This window comes from Papio anubis, chromosome 7 (assembly GCF_008728515.1).
Source record: "Papio anubis isolate 15944 chromosome 7, Panubis1.0, whole genome shotgun sequence".
NCBI classification, from domain to species: Eukaryota; Metazoa; Chordata; class Mammalia; order Primates; family Cercopithecidae; genus Papio; species Papio anubis.
The window spans coordinates 141,521,505-141,544,525 of record NC_044982.1 but is presented as its reverse complement, the minus strand read 5'-3'; the positions used below and the strand labels follow the sequence as shown (position 1 = coordinate 141,544,525).

Genomic DNA, 23,021 nt, shown 5'->3' with positions numbered 1-23,021 from the left:
TGCCAGACTTGGTTAATTCTCTCCCGGGTAAGGGAAAACACCTGGAAAGGAACAGGGCTTTTTCTACAGACTGTAGGTTTCCCACCACAAGATACAGCTTTGCAGGGCCATTTTAAAATATGTCAAAGAAATATATTCTGGGGTTAAATAATTCAATTTCTTTCAGGGCCTGCTATCTGTCGTGATGCTATACTAGAGTCAGGCTGGCTTGGTGTCAAAAATAAAAGTCTAGAAAAGCTAGAAAAAGTCTTTTCTGGCAGTCTTAAGATGTGTTTTCATGTGACTGCTGTTCAGCTGAGCCTGAATTCCAAAGGGAGGGGGGGTGTAATGAGGCATGCCCGACCCATCCCCCCCCCCCCCCCCCCCCCCCCCCCCCCCCCCCCCCCACTAACCCCCAATCCCCACTTCCATCTAGATGATGGAAAAACTAGATTTTCAGGTTTACTTTGGAATGCCCTTGGCCAAGAGGTGGGGGGGCAGGGGGTCCATCAGTCAGTTGTGGGGTTTAGAATTTTATTTTTGGTTTACAAAAGAATAGAATATTTCATGTTGAAGCACAAGCAAGAGCACTGCAGACATGAAAGGGTATAATTTTAGGAGAATGCTCAGATGGAATAAAGAATGTCTTGAAGGGTAGTATTGTTATTGGTGTTATAACAAGTTATCACAAACTTAAGACATAGATTATTTCACAGTTCTGTTGGTCAGAAGTCCAACAATGATCGCATGAGGATAAAATCAGGGTGTCATCAGAGCATTAGAGAGGCTTCGGGGGAATGTTTCCTTGTCAGTTCCAGCTTCTGGAGGTCACCCACAATGCTGGAGACTCCCTTCCTCTATATTCAAAGCCAACAATGTTGTATCTCTCTAATCATTCTTCATAGTTACTTGTCATTCTTGACTCTCTTTTGCAGTTTTGGAGGCCCTTATGATTACAATTGGCTCGCTGGAACAATCCAGGATAATGTTTTTTTTTTTTTGAGATGGAGTCTCGCCCTGTCGCCCAGGCTGGAGTGCAGTGGAGCTCACTGCAACCTCTGCCTCCCTGGTTAAAGCGATTCCAAGATAACCTATTTCAACACCAGGTAATTAACAACCTTAATTCCCATTTGCTATGCAAGCTAACACATTCACAGCTTCTGGTGTTTAGGCTGTGGACATCTTTGAGGGGCTATTATTCTGCCTACCATGGGTAATAAGGAGGAGCTAATACTAAGAGGAAAAGAGGCCCAAAGAGAAAAGGGTGTGAATACACTGATAAGGGCAATGGGGAGCCAGTGCTCGTTTCTGAGGCTTGCAAATTCTTATTTTTTTGAAGTAAGCTTTGCTTGCAGCTGAGAAAACTGAACAGGCATAGTTGGGGAGCAACATCAGGAGGCCACCATTACAGTTGAGATGAGAGGGTATAAGCTAGAGGTGGCAAAGCTAAATCGTTTTCTTTGGTCCAAAGCTGCCTATATGCCCTTTTCTAAGTGTTTTCCAACAGAATTCATGAGATCATTCCACAGGATCTCAGCAAGTGCAGTTTCTGATAATTTGGTCGAATTTGTTCAGTAGCTGCTGCAACGGAGCGCTTAAATCTTTCATCTACACTTAACAAGGGGAGACCGGAATAGTGGCAAAACCGTAGTTAGCAAGGCTGAGGCTCGCAGACACCTAGGCATCCGAATTTTTTAATGGTCCAAACCGCAGGGAAAGCGCGCACTCCCTGTTCTTAAGTTTTTCCCTAAACAGGGAGATAACACTAAAAAGCTGTCCCGCGTGAAGGCTGAAAGTCCTGTTTTCTCCCTAGCTTCAGTGAACAAAGCCTGACAGCTCGCCCGCGTCCAACAAAGACAACGCTCTTCCGGTCTTCGTGACCCACCCGGTGAGCAGCCCAAACCCGCCACCGTCCTCCCTCAGCTCCCACCAATCGGGTCGCAGGGCCTCGAGCCCCGCTCTGCTGAGTCCGTTGACACTGCGTCCGGGGCCAGACGACGACATCAGCGCGGGGTCCCCACAACGCCTTGGGGCAGAGCCAACTCTCGAGCGCGTGACCGAAGCCTGCAGTTTTTCGCTTCCGTCACTTCCGGGTGCGACAATCTCTTCTGTCCGGCCAGACACGAGTCGTTAGGTGCCTCCTTGCTTCTGACGGGCCACACGTTTGCCCCTTCTCTCTGTTCCCAGCTGGAGGGACATGAGTGTCCCTGGGCCGTCGTCTCCGGACGGGGCCCTGACACGGCCACCCTACTGCCTGGAGGCCGGGGAGCCGACCCCTGGTACGTACTGTCGGGTAGGAAGCGCGGCCCGGGCTGGGTGTGAGGGGCCGGGACCGGAATGGGTAGGATCCGGAGAAACCGTGAGGGAGTAGGCGGCTTTTGGCAGCTACGGCCCCCGGGCTCTGCCCCTAGTGCAGAAATGGGGAACCGCGCTGGCCCCTCTACCCAGCGCAATGGGCGGAACTGAAGTCCCGAGGGCAAGCTTTGTATTGGGCTGCAATTGGAGGCGGTTGATGGTGAAGCCATTCTGAGTTTCTGACTCGGATACGTCATTAGTTATTTTTCATACGGCAGTGGTGGGGGATGGATTTACCAGAAAGATGATCAGCTTATAATTCAGAGAGGTGACGTATCCTATAATATTGACCACTCATGAAATGCGTGGTCAGCTTGGTGATAATTGCTTCATCCCTATTCCTGCAGCAGTCTTCTCGACCGAGTTCCAGGAGGGATTTAAGCTCTAATGCCCTAAGGCATCCATTGAATGGAATGAATAAACTTGCTGTGCACCCAAAATGGTACTATTTATGTACCATCCTTGGGAGAAGTGAGAAAATGGTCACTCAGAGCATTTTCTGTGTTCTTTGATTCAGATGAGGCCCTAGATGAGAAAGGCTGCAGGGCTTTGGATATGCTTTTTCTTTTACCTCCTGTTTCAGAAATATAGGGGTTACCCCCAAATAGTGCTCTCAGCACTTTCCTGTTCATGCTTTTCCTCAAAGATCTCTTCACACTTTCATAAGTCGCTTCTATAAATGTGACTTCCTTGTATGTATTTGAAACTTGGGCCTCTCTTTACTCTTGTGTGCTTCTCCATCTGCTAGCTGGATACTTTGACGTGGCTGTTTTGCACTAATCTCACAGCAAGGCAGGTACATAAATGAAAACGTGTCTCATCCTGTTAATGGTGGTAGGTTACTCTGACTTGAAACTTTGAAAATGCTCTGGACTTTTTCCTTTCTCTCCTTCCACCTCTAAGGGATTCTCCTATACAATTCCATCTCCTTGTAATTTCACCCTTAAAACAGCCGTTGAAAGGCTAGTCCACCTCCAGTCTTACTCTTTCAACGCATCTGTCCCACTGCTATCACATCAAGTCATGTCATTCCTGTACTCAGAAACCTTAAATAGCTCCTCACTACTTATTAACAAAGCTCCAAACCGTTAACTTGGCAGTTAGAGGCCCTTACTGACCTTCCACATGGTCTTAAATAAGCTCGCTATTGCTATGCTGCATATGCTCCATGCGTCTCCAGAAGAAGCCTATATTGTATTCCAGCCTTTCCTCATGCTGCCTTCTTTACCCGTATTGCATCCATTCCACTCCTGCCACGGATTTCTTCCCCATTTGGAAACAGTCCTCACAGATTGTTGGTGGGAGTGCAAATTGGTGCCAGTTTCTTAGGAGGGCAGTTTGGCAATGTCTATTTAAAAAATGCATAAACTCTTTGTCCCAACAGTCTACTTCTAAGAATTTATACTACAGAAAGTGACACAAATATACAGATAAACAGGGAAGCTCACTGCAGCATTGTTTGAAATAGCAAAAAGTGAAAATAACCTAAATAATCCATCTATGGGGGACTGGTTAAACAAACTATGGTAGAATTCCGTTCTGTTAAAAAGAATGTAGTAGATCCCTATATGTTGGTATGGAAAGATACCTACAATGCATGTTTGAAAAGTTGCAGAATGGTATGAGTAATATTTTGTTTGTGATAAAAAACAATGTATGCATAGGCATGCAAAGACAATTTCTGGAAGGCTCTGTGAGAAACTCCAGAGTAGCTCCTGCTGGAGTAAGAAGGAGTATTTTTACTTTTCAGTTTGTGCCTCCCTCTGTAGCGTTTTAAGTTTTTACAGTGAGTAACACTCAAATAGACAAAGAGAAATGAAAACTCCATCCATTCTTTGAGCTTTAGCTCAATGTCCACACTTCCTTTAGAATTTTTCTTAGACTTCCCTAATGAAAGTCGCTCTCCCCTGAATTTTCATAACATTTTCTGTTTCTCTAATGGCACTTCTCATTTCTGTGATTCATCGTATTGTGCCCTTCCAGGGAAGGGGACTTGCCTTATTTATTGTTGTAGCCTCACAACCTAGTACATAATATAGATGTTCAGCAAACCTTTCTTGTATGAATAGAGTAAGGACTCTCCCTTTCTTCTTCTTTACTCTCCCACAATAAAGCACCTTGAACTTAGTAATTAAATATATATAAAAACATGAGTAGCTTCTTAACCATTAGAAGCAGAGGGTAAAAGAGAGGAAAACAAAACAAAACAAACAAACAAACAAAAAACATGAGTAACTGAGACTCATTAACCAGAACATTGGTGTGGGAGGAGGGTTTGTGAGTTAAAATGTATGAATATATTTTAAGTGAAGTGAATTAGTTGTTATTCCTTAAAGTTGAAATGTCCTTTTTTGGGGTGTTCCTTTCATAAAACATTAAGAAAATTGTTTTCTTTTTTTTTTTTTTTTTTTTTTTGAGACAGAGTTTCACTCTTTTTGCCCAAGCTGGAGTGCAATGGCGCGATCTCGGCTCACCGCAACCTCTGCCTCCCAGGTTCAAGCGATTCTCCTGCCTCAGCCTCCCGAGTAGGTGGGATTACAGGCATGTGCCACCACCCCGGCTAATTTGTATTTTTAGTAGAGACAGAGTTTCTCCATGTTGGTCAGGCTGGTCTTGAACTCCCGACCTCAGGTGATCCACCTGCCTCGGCCTCCCAAAGTGCTGGGATTACAAGCGTGAGCCACCGCGCCCGGCCTGAAAATTGTTTTCTATATTTATTAATACTTAAAGTTGCTGATTGCATTGTTATTGTCATCAAGCCTTAAGCAATGGCATAATTGGTGGATATAATTTATTCACTTCCTATACAGTTGGTACATTAATATCCCTAAGTGCTTCACTTTTCTCTCTCTCTCTCTCTATATATGTATATATATAGATTTTTTTCTTTTGTTGGTTTTTGTATTTTTATTTTATATGTGGAGTGCTTCAGTTTCTAGTTAACTCTTACCTATTTGAATGTTGCCTTGCAACTTTGAGAAGTCCATTGTTTGTTCATGTGTTTCTTAGGGTTAAAATAAAAATTACATAATTTTATTTTGATTTTCAAAAAGTTTACTTTGAATATGATAGCATGTTGTTTTCCTCAATCTTTTTTTTTTTTTTTTTTTGAGGCAGAGTCTTGCTCTGTCACGCAGGCTGGAGTGTAGTGGCACGATCTTGGCACACTACAGCCTCCGCCTCCCAGGTTCAAGCAATTCTTGTGCCTTAGCCTCTCGAGTAGCTGAGATTACAGGCATACAACACTACGCCCGGGAAATTTTTGTATTTTTAGTAGAGATGGAGTTTCACCATGTTGGCCAGGCTGGTCTCAAACTCCTGACCTCAAGTGATCCGCCCACCTCAGCCTCCGAGAGTGCTGGGATTACAGGCGTGAGCCACTGTGCCGAGCCTGTTTTTCTCAGTTTTGCCAAAATTTAAATCTGTGGTACAAATTATACTTAGAAATGTGTCACAAGTAATGTGTTGTGATAACTGTATTCTGTAGAGTGATCTAATTTGATGTTACTGATGGTTACTAGACTATAATTGGAGATGTTTCAGAGTTTAATATTAATCATAATTTTAGTGTATAATTTTAGTAAAGTGACTATCTTACTTTTTTTTCTCTGATTATAAATCAGTGATTCCATCTTACAAACCATTAAACCCTATTTAGAAATTGTATTTTTCTTGGTAGGAATGGTGATTGATAGTTATTCATCTTAGATGTTTTTGAATACCTGGCACAATGCTTACACTTTTATTATTCAAAGGAAAGTGATGAGGCACTGATCCCAGCATCAGGTCTAGATTTATACACAAGACTATGATTATACACTATTTTCTAGGGTAAATTAAGGTGCTGAATCTTAAGAGAGAAGAAATTCTGAGAAAATCCCTCTTTTCCTCCCTAACAAATAACACAGCAACCCCCCTTTTACATGTAAATAACACATCAAACTATATGCAAAATCAATGTTGACCTATAGTTTTGTTTCCACAGAATTGAAAACATACTTTTTTTAGGCATTGCATTTCTGTTTATATAATTTTTTCATGCTTTTGAAAGCAAGAATGCTTTAGTTCAGTGACTGTTACCCACGTTTTGGCCTCAGTCTCCTTTATTTTATTTTTATTTTTATATTTATTTATTTTTTTGAGACAGGGTCTCACTCTGTTGCCCAGGCTGGAGTGCAGTGGTGTGATCATAGCTCGCTGCAGCTATGAACTTCTGGGCTCAAGTTACCCTCCCACCTCAGCCTCCTGAATAGCTGGGACCACAGGTGTGTGCCACCATGCCCAGCCATTCTGGGCTCAAGCAATTCTCCTCCCTTGGCCTCCCAAAGTGCTAGGATTACAGGTGTGAGCCACTGCTCCTGGCCTTCAGACTCCTTTGATAATCCTGTGACAACTATAAGTCCTCTGCCCTGAAAAATATATAAAGATACAGAATTTTGTGTAAATGTTCATTTATCATAGGCTTTACCTTATAGTAGTAACTTAAAAACATATTTTGAGCATTCATAACTCATTTTTTAGAGGAAGCTCAGAGATAAAAGTTTAAAAAGAAAAGAAGGATACCTGTGGTTGGGAGTGTGTGTGTGTGTGCTCTGAGCCCCATTTGTGGGCTTCCTTTCTACCTGCTACTCCCCAGCCTCCTTTTATTAGCTGTGTCAATTTGAAAGGTTCCGACTGGTCAGAGTGCAGTGGTGTTTACAACTAATTGATCACAACCAGTTACAGATTTCTTTGTTCCTTCTCTAATCCCACTGCTTCAGTTGACTAGCCTAAAAAATAAATACATAAATAAATAAATAAAATAAATAAAAAGTTCCTAAATTTGATTTTTGCTGGGGACAGGTTTAAGTGACACTTCTCCAGATGAAGGGTTAATAGAGGACTTGACTATAGAAGACAAAGCTGTGGAGCAACTGGCAGAAGGATTGCTTTCTCATTATTTGCCAGATCTGCAGAGATCAAAACAAGCCCTCCAGGAACTCACGTAAGCTAATAAAAAACCAGATATACACTAATTTCCTCTGTGGCATAGTCATAATTTGTATACTTGTATACTGTGTTAAGACATAATATTTTTTAACATGGAATTATAATTGAGTATGTCTATATCTTTATTGATAGCAGATGGGAATAGAGGAGTACGTAGTATTCTAAATGTAAAAAGTGAAATGAATACTCCTAGGGTGTTTGATCTCTTCTGAGAAGTCCTCCTAAATCTTACCTAGCCTCTGTGATTAGGTTTGGTGTTTTATCATTATTTTATTAAAGTATTAACCTGTTGGGGATTGTTCAGGTGGATATATACCTGTTTCCGAGTAGAGCTGAAAAACTGCCCCCATAAAAGTCACACTTGTTTTCAGTTGCTAGTTCAAATGAGTTGCCAAAGATCTGTAAGTATCTTTCCTGAGATGATCTGTTTCATTCCCAGTAGATAACTTTACTAGTAAGTAAAGATGGGGCCGGGCGTGGTGGCTCATGCCTGTAATCCCAGCACTTTGGGAGATCAAGGTGGGTGGATCACGAGGTAAGGAGATTGAGACCATCCTGGCTAACACAGTGAGACTCTGTCTCTACTAAAAATACAAAAAATTAGCCGGGCGTGTTGATGGGCGCCTCTGGTCCCAGCTGCTCGGGAGGCTGAGGCAGAGAATGGTGTGAACCCGCGATGGGGAGCTTGCAGTGAGCCGAGATCATGCCACTGTACTCCAGCCTGGGCAACAGAGCGAGACTCCGTCTCACAAAAAAAAAAAGAAAAAAAAAAGATTGGAGGTTATGTTAAGAAAACGGATAAGATAGAACAGAACCCATAGAGTGGGATCAGTATACAAAAACATATACTCAGGCTTTATCAGCTCCCATCCACAGACAACAGACTCAGCTTCTGCCTCCTCCTGGGTCAGAGCCTCTCTGGATAGCCCAGGCTGGCCTGTCATTTCTTTCTGTGGTGGTCATCTTTACACTGGCCACGAACTGCTGCTGCTCTGAGACCTACCCTTTGAAAACTTACTTAAGAGGCCTTTATTAGGGCAAAAGGAGAGGAATAATAACTGTGCTAATTTTATAATTATAAGTAATGTTATAATCCTTGGTGTTAAGGTGCTAAATGCATATGAAAGGATCTCGGCTCACTGCAACCTCCGCCTCCTGGGTTCAAGAGATTCTCTTGCCTCAGCCTCCCAAGTAGATGGGATTACAAGTGGCGCACCATCGCACCCAGCTATTTTTTTTTGTATTTTTAGTAGAGACGGGTTTCACCATGTTGGCCAGGCTGGTTTTGAACTCCCGACCTCAACTGATCTGCCCACCTTGGCCTCCCAAAGTGCTAGGATTACAGGTGTGAGCCACTGTGCCCAGCCACATTCTCTGGAACCTTCTTTGAGAGTGGCCAGACTTACGGGTCAGGAAAGCACTATACTTAAAATTACAGTTTTATTAGAAAGGGTACAGATCAGGACTAGCCAATGAAGAGATACACAGGGTACTGCCTGGGAGGTTCCTGAACACAAAACTTCTGTTTCCTCTCCCAGTGAGAGGAAACCCCTGCTGCCAGCACATCAGTGTGTTCAGCAGCTTGGCGTTCGAGCCTGCAGTGAACTGTGGTCACGCCACTGCTCCCTAGCCTGGGTGACTGAGTGAGACCGTATCTCCACAACAAAAATTCAGTCTTTTAATCTATGTACTTGGAATGTCTCTATTATTTAGATGTTCTTTGTTATTTTTCATTAGCCTCCCATCTCGAAGCTCTAGGGGCCCATCATGAGTCACTTTATTAGTGTAAACTCACGTGTGATCCGGGGAGCTCATGGATAACAAAGACACTTTTGTCACTTGGAAAATTCCAAGGATTTTAGAAGCTCTGTGCCAGAAACCTGGGACAAAGATCAGACAAATTCTTTGTTAGATAACAGATGTCTGTTCAGATCTTTTGCTTATTTTAAAATTGGATTATTTTTCTTATCGTTGAGTTTTAAGAGTTCTTTGTATATTTTTGATATGAGTCCTTTATGAGTTTTGCAAATATTTTCTCCAAGACTGTGGTTTGTCTTATTACTCTCTTTACAGTGTCTTTGGCAGAGCAGGAGTTTTTAATTTTAATAAATTTATTTAATAAATAAGAAAAAATTAAATCAGTTTTTTCTTTTATGAATTGTGCTTTTGGTATTGTATCTAAAAAGTCATCACCAAACCAAGGTCACCTAGATTTTTTCCTGTGTTTTCTTCTAGAAGTTCTAGTTTTGCATTTTACTTTTAGACCTGTGATTTATTTTGAGTTAGTTTTTTTTTTTTGTTTTGAGACGGAGTTTCGCTCTTGTTGCCCAGGCTGCAGTACAATAGCGCGATCTCATCTCACCGCAACATGTGCAACCTGGGTTCAAGCGATTCTCCTGCCTCAGCCTCCTGAGCTGCTGGGATTACAGGCGTGCGCCACCACGCCTGTCTACTTTTTGTACTTTTAGTGGAGATGGGATTTCTCCATGTTGGTCAGGCTGGTCTTGGACCTCAGGTGATCCGCCCGCCTTGGCCTCCCAAAGTGTTGGGATTGCAGGCGTGAACCACCGCACCCAGCCTATTTTGAGTTTTTATGGAGGCTGTAAGGTCTGTGTTTATTAATAGATTCATTTCTTTGCGCATGGATAGCCAGTTGCTTCAGCACTATTTGTTGTTGTTGTTGTTTGAGACAGGGTCTCACTGTGTTGCCCAGGCTGGAGTGCAGTGGCACAGCCTCAGCTCACTGCAGCCTTGATTTCCTGGCTCAGTGATCCTCCCATCTCAGCCTCCCAAGTAGCTGGGACTACAGGTGCACAGCACCACACCTGGCCAATTTTTGTATTTTTTGTAGAGACAAGGTTTCACCATGTTGCCCTGGCTGGTCTTGAATTCCTAGGCTCAAGTGATCCTCCTGCCTTGGCCTCCCAAAGTGCTGGGATTACAAGTATGAGCCACTGTACCCAGCCACTATTTGTTGAAAAGACTATCCTTTCTCCACTGCATTGCCTTTGCAACTTTGTCAAAGAGAAGTTGATTGTTTCTGTGTAGATTTATTTAAGGGTTTTTGGTCTGTTCCATTGATCAATATGTTTGTTCTTTTGCCAGTACCATGCTGTCTTGATTTCTGTAGCTTTTTGTTGTTACTGTGGTTTTTTTTTTTTTTTTTTTTTTGAGACAGGGTCTCACTCTGTTGCCTGGGCTGAAATGCAGTGGCACGATCTCAGCTCACTGCAACCTCTGCCTCTGGGAGGTTGATTCTTGCACCTCAGCCTCCCAAGTAGCTGGAGTGACAGGTGTGTGCCACCACACTGGGCTAATTTTTGTATTTTTCGTAGAGATGGGGTTTCACCGTGTTGGCCAGGCTGATCTTGAACTCCTGACCTCAGGTGATCACCCGCCTTGGGCTCCCAAAGTGCTGGGATTACAGGAGTGAGTCACGGTGCCTGGCCAGATTTCTGTAGCTTTATAGTAAGTATTGAAATTGGGTACTGTGAGTCTTCCAGTTTTGTTCTTCAATATTATATTGGCTTTTCTATGTCTTTGCCTTTCCATATGAACTTTCAAACAGTTTGTTGATATCTATACAATAACTTGCTGGGATTTTGATTGGCATTGCATTGAATCCTTAGATCAAGTTGAGAAGAATTTACATCTTAAAAAATATTGATGGGCTGGGCGTGGTGGTTGACACTGGTAATCCAAGCACTTTGGGAGCCTGGGGCAGAAGGATCTCTTGAGGCCAGGAGTTGGAGACCAGCCTGGGTAATGTAATGAGACCCTGTCTCTACAAAAATATTTAAAAAGTCAACCTGGCATGGTGGTGTACACCTGTAGTGATAGCTACTTGGGAGGCTGAGGCAGAGGATCCCTTGAACCAGGAGTTCTAGGCTGCAGTGAATGATGATCATGCCACTGCAGTCCAACCTGGATGACAGAGTCAGACCCTATCTGAACAACAACAGTTGAGTCTTTTAATCTATGTACTTGGAATGTCTCTCTATTATTTAGATTTTCTTTGATATTTTTCGTTAGAGTTTTATAATTTTTACATTTAGATCCTGTACATATTTTGTTATATTTGTACCACAGTATTTCACTGGGGATGCAGAACTACTATAAATGGTATTGTTTTAAAATTTCAAATTAATTGCTGGTACACAGGAAAGAAATTGACTTCTGTATATTAACCTTGTATCCTGAAATCTTACTATACTTGCATATTAGTTTCAGGAGGTTTCTTGTTGAATCTTTGGGAATTCCCACTAGGAAATCATCTGGGAACAAAGACAGTATTATTTCTTTCTTCTCAGTTTGTATATCTTTTATTTCTTTTTCTCGTCTTACTGTATTAGTTTGGACTTAACGTATGATGTTGAATAGGAATTGTGAGACCCCTCTTCAAACTGAAGAAAGCAAAACTGCAGATAAAGGAGGGCTGATGTATTTTCTGGAAGAGACTGTGGGGAATTGGTATCATTTCTTCCTTAAATGTTTGGTAAAAATTACCAGTGAAGCCATTTGGTCCTGGCACTGTCCTTTTTTGAAGGTTATTACTTACTGATTGAATTTGTCTGATAAATATAGGCTTATATAAACTTTCTGTTTCTCCTTGTATAAGTTTTGGTAGTTTGTATCTTTCAAAGAATTAGTCCATTCCATCCACATTACCACGTTTATGAGCACCGAATTGTTGAAAGTATTCATTTATTATCCTTTTAATGTCTTGGGATCAGTGCTGATTATTGCTCTTTCATGAATAATACTAATACTTTGGGTCTTTTTTTTTCTCGATTGTCTCACTAGAGGTTTATCAATTTTATTGATCTTTTAAAGAACGATCTTTTCGTTTCATTGATTTTTTTGTTTTCCCCCTTCTATTGTTTTCTAGTTCTAACAGCCTATTTTTGCTGTTCTACTTATCTCGGATGGTTGACTTGCTGGGTTTTCCTCTCATCCATTCTGTATTTCACTTTCTGTGATCTCTAGTCCAAGCTGGAGGGACAAAGTTATTTATTTATTTATTTATTTATTTATTTATTTATATTTGTAGAGACGGGGTCTCACTCTGTCACATGGGCTGTAGTACAGTGATGTGATTATAACTCACTGCAGCTTCTAACTCCTGGGTTCAAGCAATCCTTCTGCCTCAGCCTCCCAAGTAGCTCGGACCACAGGTGTGTGCCACCACACCCAGCTAATTTTTTTTTTTTTTTTTAGTTTTTGTAGAGGGTCTCGCTTTGTTGTCCGTGCTGGTCTCAAATTCCTGGCTTCAAGCAATCCTCCTTCCTTGGCCTCCCAAAATGCTGGGATTATAGGCATGAACCATTGTGTCTGGCCAAGAGACAAATTTATGACCTCTAGGGTATGCCAGACTCAGTGCTGGATAGTAGAGATGTTGTAATTGCCGTCAGCTTCTTCGTTGCTATTTCTTTTTTTATCATTATTCTCTAGATAGCACAGTTTTACAAGCAAATCACATCATATTTTTCTTTGTAGCATTCTTTAAAATATTCAGGTAGGTGACCCTTTTAATGTCACTTATTCCTGTGATCCTAACATTGATTGATGTGGAAAGAAATATCAAGGAAGTTGGCTTCTCTTCCTCAATGAGTTTTGAATCCTAATTTTAAAGAGAAACATTAGAAATTATCTGGTCTGACCTTCTCACTTTGTAAAAGAGGAGATTTAGGCCAGAGAAATAAACTGAATTTCTGAGATCACATAACTGGCTGTTGGCTGGGGAAAGCTATGATTTCCAGTCCTATGCTTTTTTCATCTTGCTGCTTAATTATCCTTTTTGACTTACTATCCCTTGATACTGCATCTTTCTCAACTCTAATCTGAAAACTATTGTTCCTCATTTCCTTTATGGGAATGTTGCAATTTTAAGATATACAAAACATTGAATTTATTGGGCAAAATACTACAAAAAACTTCTTTTTTGGAATAATACAGAGAGTTGTTAAAAGTAACAGTTAATAAAATACTTTTAAATGATTGGATTATTTTAGTTATTAGAAATTGAAGCAAGAATAAAAGACACAGTAAGTTATCAGAATGTGGCTTTAGAATATTATTTTGAAAAATCCTATTCTATATTAAATAAACCTTGGAGAGTTAATATGTTTCCTACTTAATTTCTGTTACGATTAACCAAGATGAATATGATTCCTTTTAATGGGCCAGTATTTTAAATATGTAGAGTTTGTCTTGGCTGTGTGTTTTTGTTTCAGACAGAACCAAGTTGTATTGTTAGACACACTGGAACAAGAGATTTCAAAATTTAAAGAATGTCATTCTATGTTGGATATTAATGCTTTGGTAAGTATGATTTAGTTGATGTAACTTAATGACATCTTAGCAATAGCTAGATTTTAAGTTTAGAATTTGTCTTTTTAACAAGAAACCTTGATTGAACTTCTATTGTGTTGAATTGTTATCTTTCAAATGTTGAATTTGTAGTAATTCAACTACGAAATTTAGTAGTTGTAGTAATTTAGAAATTGTAGTAATTTGTAGAAGTTGAACTTATTTGTGCATTTGGAATAGACCTGCTCATAATTGAAGACTTAGAAAAGAGGACTGAGACTGGGCACAACGGCTCATGCCTGTAATCCCAGCACTTTGGGAGGCTGAGGCTGGAGGATTGCTTGAGCCTAGCAGTTCAAGACCAGCCTGGGCAACATAGTGAGAACCCATCTCTACAAAAAGTAATTTAAAAAAATAGCCCGGCATGGTGTCAAATGCCTGTGGTCTCAGCTATTCCAGGAGCTGAGGTAGAAGGATTGCTTGAGCCTAGGAGGTCAAGGCCACAAGTGAGCTGTGATTGTGCCACTGTACTCCAGCCTGGGTGACAAAGGGAGACCCTGTTTCAAAAAAAAAAACACAAAAAACAAAACTAACTGGAAGTAAAGAACCTTTGGGGCACCATTTTTTTTTCTTTAAAGAAAGTGTATTTCTCTTTACCAATTACATGGTTTCTTAAATTAGCATTTTATTTAATTATATGGCATATCCATAATACTATAATAAATTAATGCCATAAGCTGAAGTGGACACTTTGAGAACGATCAATTATAGCTTTCAATATAAATAGTTGAACAGTTAAATTTCATCAGAAGTTTTATAGCTTTTTGATGAGAGGAAGTGATACTCTTTATTATAAGAAACAAGGAATTAACAAAAAGGGAACTTGTTGCTACCTTTATTTTCTGATGAACATTAAAAATAGTTTCGTTTGTGGGCAGGGCATGGTGACTTATGACTGTAATCCCAGCACTTTGGGAGGCTGAAGTAGGAGGGTGGCTTGAGGCCTGGTGTTTAGGACCAACCCGGCCAACATAGCAAGACCCCATCTCTATTAAGAAGAAAAGAAGCTGGGTTTGCATGACTGTAGCCATTCATGCATACCTCAAAAAATGGACTTTTCTTTGGACAAAGATGGTTTACTAATGTTTTCCATTTATAACAATTAAAAACAAAATTCATATTCTCTGGCATTAGACAGAGGCCTGCGGAAGTAAATACAGAGTCATCTGCCCGGTAGTTCCTGGTTTCTTGTGAGGGAGGTGGGCAAGGCTACACTGACCTACTTTTGTGTTCCCCACTGAGATCCTGTTGCAACAGAAGGAATATTTGTTGAATGAATGAATGTTGAATGAATTAACCAAGCAGATGTAATACTGTTGCTTTGGTCTGAAGGGGCAGGATGGAGTCTTCCTCTTTTTTCTTCTCTTAGTCAAGAGTAGTTTTTATTATCATCTGGGAACTGAAAACTGGAAGGCCCAGGATATGTAAAAAGGGACTGTAACTTCTGAGATAATCAGACAGTGACTTTACTTGCAGCTACATTAAGGCTGTGAATCTCTCTACTGACATTTCCTTCATTTCTTCTCTTTCTGTAACCTTGTCTGAAAATAGGGTGCTTTTCTCCTTCTCTGTGACATCTCTAGGCTTGCATTATCCTCCCATCTTCTCCTGACATAAGACTTCATTTTAGATTATGCAGGTTGGCTGAGTTGTAAAGTCTGTACTTACAATTCCTTGAGAATGAAAGTGTCCTCACAGAGATCATTCTGCTTAATCTGACTAAAAGAGCCCAAGGAATAGGATTAAACTTGTCCACAGTCTTCTCTGTTCAGGGCTCCGTGGCCACAGCTTGGGTTTTCCATATGGGCAGACACTTCAACTATTTCATGTGCTCTGGCTCAGTCTCTCTCTTGTAAAGGCAGAGAGAATGCTTTACTTTTAAATGAAACTGATAGCATTGTTAGATAGTCTTATCTGAAATTTTATAATTACATGTTTTTAAAGCAAAATATTGTCTATTCCCATCTTAATATGTCTATTTTATATTTAGTAATACTTTTGTCTATCTGAACTAAATCAAATGTCTTTCAAATCCTACTAATGATATAAGGAAATCTTTATTTTGGAATTAAAATGTTGAGATAAGGCTGTAAAAATTTTGACCAATTTAGGAAGCACGAACTGTCATTTATATATTGACTTATTTATTCATTTTGATATTTTAGTCTATTTTAACTTGACTTTTCATTTATTTTTCCACGTTAAGTTTGCTGAGGCTAAACACTATCATGCCAAGTTGGTGAATATAAGAAAAGAGATGCTGATGCTTCATGAAAAAACATCAAAGTTAAAAGTGAGTTGAAAATTCTTTCACATTCTTTACAAAAGTAGAGGTTTAATTGTTGTGTGTTTTTTTTTTTTTTTTGAGACAGAATTTTGCTCTTGCTGCCCAGGCCGGAGTGCAATGGTGCGATCTCGGCTCACTGCAACCTCTGCCTCCTGGGTTCAAGTGATTCTCCTGCCTCAGCCCCCGAAGTAGCTGGGATTACAGGCAGCCGCCACCACACCGACCTAATTTTTGTATTTTTAGTAGAGACGTGGTTTCGTCATGTTGGCCAGGCTGTTCTCAAACTCCTGACCTCAGGTGGTAACGCCCGCCTTGGCCTCCCAAAGTGCTGGGATTATAGGCGTGAGCCACTGTGTCCAGCCAGTATTCTTTTATTTTTATTTTTATTTTTTTTGAGACGGAGTCTCGCTCTGTTGCCCAAACTGGAGTGCAGTGGCCGGATCTCAGCTCACTGCAAGCTCCGCCCTTCGGGTTCACGCCATTCTCCTGCCTCAGCCTCCCGAGTAGCTGGCACTATAGGCACCCGCCCCCTCGCCCGGCCAGTTTTCCGTATTTTTTAGTAGAGACGAGGTTTCACCGGGTTAGCCAGGATGGTCTCGATTTCCTGACCTCGTGATCCGCCCGTCTCGGCCTCCCAAAGTGCTGGGATCACAGGCTTGAGCCACCGCGCCCGGCCCAGCCAGTATTCTTATTTTGACTTTTATACCCTCATTTACAATAGCATAATTAATTCATGGTACATTGTTTTCTTTTTAAAAATGTCATTGTTTATGAAATATTAGAGACAGGGTCTCACTATGTTGCTGAGGCTGGTCTTAAACTCCTGAGCTCAAGCTCCCCTGGCCTCGACCTCCCTAAGTTCTAGGATTATAGACATGAGCCACCGCATGCAGCCTAAAAAATGTCATTTTTTTTGAACTGCACACTGAGCTTTTTTACTAATAGCTGGGTTGATAGGCTTAGATTCTCTGGATATGCACTACAGTTCTCATTTAATAACAGCTTAGAGCAACAAATTTTTTTTGAATCAGAAGGACCTTAAATTATCCCAAATTTAAATGTCCAAGATGAAATTTATTAGTGTGAATGAATTACCTCAAAGCAGAGCACTATTATTTTCAAATTAGACCATACCTGTAACCCCTGATTGCTTTCTTGGTTTTTAATTTTTTTTTTAACACAGAAAAGAGCGCTTAAACTGCAGCAGAAGAGGCAAAAAGAAGAGTTGGAAAGGGAGCAGCAACGAGAGAAGGAGTTTGAAAGAGAAAAGCAGTTAACTGCCAGACCAGCCAAAAGGACATGAAAAGTTGTGTTTGTGTGTTTTCTTCTCCTGTCCCATATTTGCGTTATGATGACTTAATGTAGACTGAAGTTGAGGTAGTGCCTTATGCCATTATGTCATATGTTGAAATCCTTATTCCGGTATTACTGTGTCTCCATGCCTTTTTTCCAAGTAGCAGACGTCATGTTGCTTGGTTTTTGATATTTATATGTAAGTTTTTCAAATTTTGTTTAATTTTAAAATTTATTATTTTGATCTTGAATTATTTATAAACCGGAAAATGGTTTGATTATTGTGAGTCAAAACTCTAAGTGGTTAAAAATTAGTATGAATTTTTTAGCTTCTTGATGAATACAGATTTAAAACTCTCCAGTTCTTATTTTATGAAATGACTTGCCTTTCTGGTAATACAATGCTGATTTTTTAGTAATTGCCTTTTCATTGCTTAGTTAAGAAGAAATGCCAGCTGTTTAATCACACCTACTCCTGGAAAAGAGGTGAGTGAGCCTTTTGAACAGTTGAATTTCATCAGAAGCTCTATAGCTTTTTGGTGAGAGGAAGTGATACTCTTTATTATAAGAAACAAGGAATTAACAAAAATAAGGAACTTGTTGCTACCTTTCTTTTCTGTTGAACATTAAAAATAGTTCGGTTTGTGGACTGGCCATGGTGGCTTATGGAGAAGGGATGAGCGTTTGTGAAGAACATAATGGAGAAGTGCATGCATGAGAAATAACAGCACTTTAGGTGTAGTTCAGGTGAGCAAGATGCCAGATAGATTCTACTAACCATATACTCTCCCTGCTTCTTAGCGTCGTTGTCACTGCTTTCTGCAGCTTTTGGGTTCAGAGTAGATTATATCTATTCCTAAAGCTTGGTGGAGGTGGTGGAGCTATCACACACTCAAATGAGCTTGTATATTTATCATACAATATAGTATTATAATAACAGTTATCATACACTGAGATATAGTTTCTGTGCTTATAAAAAATTCTTGGCTGGGCGCGGTGGCTCAAGCCTGTAATCTCAGCACTTTGGGAGGCCGAGACGGGCGGATCACGAGGTCAGGAGATCGAGACCATCCTGGCTAACCCGGTGAAACCCCATCTCTACTAAAAAATACAAAAAAACTAGCCGGGCAAGGTGGCGGGCGCCTGTAGTCCCACCTACTCAGGAGGCTGAGGCAGGAGAATGGCTTAAACCCGGGAGGCGGAGCTTGCAGTGAGCTGAGATCTGGCCACTGCACTCCAGCCTGGGCGACAGAGTGAAACTCCGTCTCAAAAAAAAAAAAAAAAAATTCTTGAAGTGAGGCAGGGCGTGGTGGCTCACGCCTGTGATCCCAGCACTTTGGGAGGCCAAGGTGGGTGGATCACGAGGTCAAAAGATTGAGACCATCCTGGCCAACATGGTAAAACACCGTCTCTACGAGAAATACAAAAATTGGCTGGGTGTGGTGGCGGGCACCTGTAGTCCCAGCTACTTAGGAGGCTGAGGCAGGAGAATCGCTTGAACCCGGGAGGCAGAGGTTGCAGTGAGCCAAGATGCGCCACTGCACTCCAGCCTTGGTGACAGGGCAAGACTCTGTCTCAAAAAAAAAAAAGCCAGAAAATTTCTTGAAGTGGAATGATGTACACCAACTACTGACTTTATAGATAATTACAGGGATGGTGAAAAACTAGTAAATAACTTCACAAAAGAGGCAGCATGATACGTTTAGTGTTTTCTAGAATTTTTTTTTTTTGTATATTGTATGTAAGAACTTATTGTTTGAGGGAAATATTATGAGGTTTCATTGTTTAAAATCAAGAGTGTATTGTTTACTGTTTCACAGTATTATTTAATATCCAAGTGGTCTCCAATCTCCATTACATAGGGACTGTACAGAGCCTGTGAAGATGTATGAATGTGTATCTTTTATAGTCCACAATACATTTTTGGTAAGATGGAATCACTACCTCTGATCACATATATCAGACTATGATGGAGAAAGCATTAGGTTTAAGTTGAGGGCTAAGAACTGGTTTGTTTAAAGGTTTAAATTGTTGGAAAGAGCATTTGCCTTCTTTAATGAATGATGGTCTCAGAATTCAGTTGACTTTGACCTAATATTTAAGAATATAAATATATTTTACTTGAAAAGGCTGAGTGTTGCCCTCAAACACTTGCTAAAACTGCCTAGGACAGGATTCATTGGGGCTTGTGGACAATGTCACCTAATTGCTGAATGTACTCATTATAATATGATATCTGACAAAGGTGGTACAGTGTTTCTGAGTCATTTGGGACCAACTGCGTGGTTGTTTAAAATGCTGATTCCTGCACATAACTCTCCATCTACTGAAGCACAGCTCTTTTCTGTGTTTTGCTTTGCTTTTTGTGTTTAAAGTTTCCCTCAGTGATTCCAGTGCACCTGAAAAGTTGAGAACCACAGGCTTAGTGGTAGGTCGGGGTTTCCCACACTAGGCTGCATGGCATTATCACCTGGGAACATTAAAAAAAATACAGACATTCTCGATTCTTAGTATAGTTATGATGTGGATCCCATGTATTTTTTTAAAAGCTCCCCAGATAATTTTGATGTCAGGAGTCACTAGTATAGACTATCTATCTAGTGAGTTGTGTTATAAGCAATGAGATACTTTAAAAGCTACCCAGTAACTCTTGGGATTAATTTTATGAAATAAATTCTGAGCTGCTGCTTTTGATAGTCAGACTTAAGACTGAACCCCAGTAGACAGGCTATAGATATAGAATTCTGGTTAGTTAATTGAACTTTTGTGATGTATTTAAAAACAAATCATATTTATTGAACAAATGGCAAGGCACAAATACTTTCAGAATTGTATTTAAGTTTTGAAGATTTTTTAAAAAGTGAAAATGAATATATATTAGTATCCTCTATTTTAAAGTCAATTGTAAACCAGAAGTATTGTTATTTTGGTGATTAAAATCCAAAACTTTAGCTGTATTTCAGTAACAAAAACATATCTTACTAGACTGAGTGCGATGGCTCACACCTGTAATCCCAGTGCTTTGGGAGGCTGAGGTGGGAAGACTCTTTGAGCCCAGGAGTTCAAGGCTGCAGTGAACTCTGATCGCACCACTGAACTTCAGCCCGGAAGACAGAGAGAGACCCTGTTTCTAAAACCAAAACAAACAAACAAACAAGGTATCTTACTGACTAAACTGGAATGGAACTCATAATTAGTCTTGTATTTTTCCACAAAATAGTGAATTGGTACTTGGGAGACTTCTGTTTTTTGTTGAAAAAATTGCTTTTGTTTTCAAATTATATCACCTGTGTTCTGAACTAAAATGATGGGAGTTCATTTTGTATTTACTTTGCAGTATATATCATGTAAATATGCAAATGTTGAATGTAATGTAGATTGTGTCCTCATTGAGTTTTTGGGTGATACAGTTTATAAATATACCAATTATATACCCTCATACATTCGTCTGATTTTGAGCTTGTAACATGAGAACTGCTTTTTACACATTTAATAAAAAAAGTCTCTGAATTATCTGATATCATTTAGCAAGCATCCTTCTGTGCATAGCACTATATACTCCCCTTCATGTACATTATTTCAAACATTCTACTATCTTTTCTTCTCACCTGTTATCTTTCTCTTAATGTTCTCCATCTATTGTGTCACAAAATTATGGGTCCACTCATGAAATTTATTTTAGAAAGGTGATAAAAAAGGGAGGCGCGGTGGCTTATGCCTGTAATCTCAGCGCTTTGGAAGGGCAAGGCGGGCAGATCACTTGAGGCTAGGAGTTCGAGACCAGCGCGGCCAACATGGTAAAACCTGTCTCTACAAAAATTACAAAAATTACAAAAATTAGCCGGGTGTTGTGGTGCATGCCTGTAATCCCAGCTACTACTCAGTAGGCTGAGGCAGGAGAATCACTTGAAATGGGAGGCAGAGGTTGCAGTGAGCCAAGGTCACGCCACTGCACTCCAGCCTGGGTGACAGAGCGAGAGCAAGACTCCATCCCCCACCCCCGCAAAAAAATAGTGTGAAAAGATTCTAGTCAAACCAATTTCATAAAGTTTTTCACTTTTCTTTGAGAACAAAAATAATACCTACTATTAGTAGTTTGATAGGTAGAAAGTGCTTCAAAAGGATCCCTGCATGTATGACTTATAAAAAATGAAAATTTCCAACTTATAGAATATTTTAGGTCAGATTTTTAACTTTTTCTTTTTTAAGGATATTTTATTAAAAAAAAAAAAAAAAGTGGGCTCTGGGAACAGGGTTAGTCCATTCAGGCCTTCAATCCTAGTGGTGATTTTGTCCTTTTCAATGATGTGGACAACAACTCCACGCCTGACACTGCAACCCGGTCAACCGCATTCAGCATGGCTTGAGAGATGCTTTTTTTTTCTTTTTTTTGAGAGGGAGTTTTGCCCTGTCGCCCAGGCTGGAGTGCAGTGGCGCGATCCCTCACTGTAAGCTCTGCCTCCCGGGTTCACACCATTCTCCTGCCTCAGCCTCCCAAGTAGCTGGGACTACAGGCGCCCGCCACTGCGCCCGGCTAATTTTTTGTATTGTTAGTAGAGATGGGGTTTCACCATGGCCTCGATCTCCTGATCTCGTGATCTGCCCGCCTCAGCCTCCCGAAGTGCTGGGATTACAGGGGTGAGCCACTGCGCCCGGCCGAGATGCTTCCAAACAGGTATTCTGGATCCATGCTGGGCTCCCAGAGGGACTTGCACATTCTGTACATTTGTTTGGCGCAGGTGCCACTGACCACAAAGTCATCAGTTGCCATAGGGCAGCCGATGAGATTGAGAGAGCAAATGAAGGGCTTAAAGCTCTTTGGGTCCAACCCAGAAATGACTGGCTCAGTATAGTAGGGGCCAAACTGTTTCTCATACAAGAGGTTGGCCATTATGCTCATGAGAGTATAAGGTTTGGTCTGCCAGTCTTTCAACTCATACAGGTTCAACTGGAACTTGAGGCACTGGGCAACTGTCTGGACGTCTGTGGCAAGCCCAGCTAGCCCGGTGTATGGCCAGTCAACCATGAACAACATCTTCTGGAAGTCCGTGGTCACCATCTGGGCCTGGATCCTGAAGCATCTGTCTGGCGATAGCCACACAGTTCTTCCCCTTCATGGCCATGACAGGCCCTCCATTATAGGACATAATAGACGTGATTGTGGTGTGCTAGGTCCCCTTCATCCAGATTTTTAATTTTTTTAACCTTGGAGTTTTTGGATCCCTGAGGGAGGAACTTCTGTGAATGGCTTTTGGAGGGGACACAAACCCTTATAATTGTATCACATAATTTTGTGTATGTGTATTTCCCAGGATTGGGTCTCCAGATTTCATCAGATTCATATGATGAGTCTATAAAATTTCCTACAAAGCGGTGATTCTTGATCAGTAAACCTCCAAGCCTCATTGTGCACATATTTAAAAAGTTACTTCGTTTCTAAATATTTATTTTGATGAAGATAGTTCCCATATAGGTTCGTTCAGGTTAATCAGATATTTAAGATTTGTTCTGTTGCTGGTTGATTCCTACTATTTTTTTTTTTTTTTCCCGACACGGAGTCTTGCTCTGTCGCCCAGGCTGAAGTGCAGTGGCGTGATCTCAGCTCACTACAAGCTCCACCTCCCGGGTTCACACCATTCTCCTGCCTCAGCCTCCCTAGTAGCTGGAACTACAGGTGCCCGCCACCACGCCCGGCTAATTTTTTGTATTTTTAGTAGAGACGGGTTTCACCATGTTAGCCAGGGTGGTC

At 40.8% G+C, this 23,021-nt stretch overlaps 1 protein-coding gene and 1 pseudogene across 6 annotated transcripts; one reads left to right on the top strand and one right to left on the bottom strand.

Annotated features, from left to right (window-relative positions):
- Positions 1 to 504: 504 nt before the first annotated feature.
- On the top strand, positions 505 to 20,785 carry BLOC1S6 (biogenesis of lysosomal organelles complex 1 subunit 6). 6 transcript variants are annotated; one of them, XR_649085.4, is made up of 7 exons: positions 505 to 2,258; positions 7,177 to 7,318; positions 13,557 to 13,644; positions 15,899 to 15,985; positions 17,163 to 17,285; positions 17,711 to 17,758; positions 20,258 to 20,785. XR_649085.4 is itself a non-coding variant. In XM_009210093.4 (6 exons), exons 1-5 carry the CDS (start codon positions 2,177 to 2,179, stop codon positions 17,280 to 17,282), a joined length of 519 nt encoding a protein of 172 aa, XP_009208357.1. In that variant the 5' UTR covers positions 505 to 2,176; the 3' UTR covers positions 17,283 to 17,285; positions 17,711 to 17,926. The 6 variants fall into 6 exon arrangements, 2 of the variants coding, with proteins under 2 accessions (XP_009208357.1, XP_003900936.1); XR_002523046.2 differs by lacking the exon at positions 20,258 to 20,785 and adding an exon at positions 17,909 to 18,447; XM_009210093.4 differs by lacking the exon at positions 20,258 to 20,785 and having other exon boundaries at positions 17,711 to 17,926.
- A 1,067-nt stretch (positions 20,786 to 21,852) lies between these two features.
- Positions 21,853 to 22,733, bottom strand: LOC101006645 (annotated as a pseudogene).
- Positions 22,734 to 23,021: the final 288 nt, after the last annotated feature.

Excerpts from the sequence above, each read along its gene's own strand:
- BLOC1S6 (XM_003900887.5), top strand. The coding sequence starts at position 2,177 with ATGAGTGTCCCTGGGCCGTCGTCTCCGGACGGGGCCCTGACACGGCCA. Across the intron at positions 2,259-7,176 it reads GGCCGGGGAGCCGACCCCTG|GTTTAAGTGACACTTCTCCA; the intron begins GTACGTACTGTC and ends TGCTGGGGACAG. Across the intron at positions 15,986-17,162 it reads AAAAAACATCAAAGTTAAAA|AAAAGAGCGCTTAAACTGCA; the intron begins GTGAGTTGAAAA and ends TTTTTAACACAG.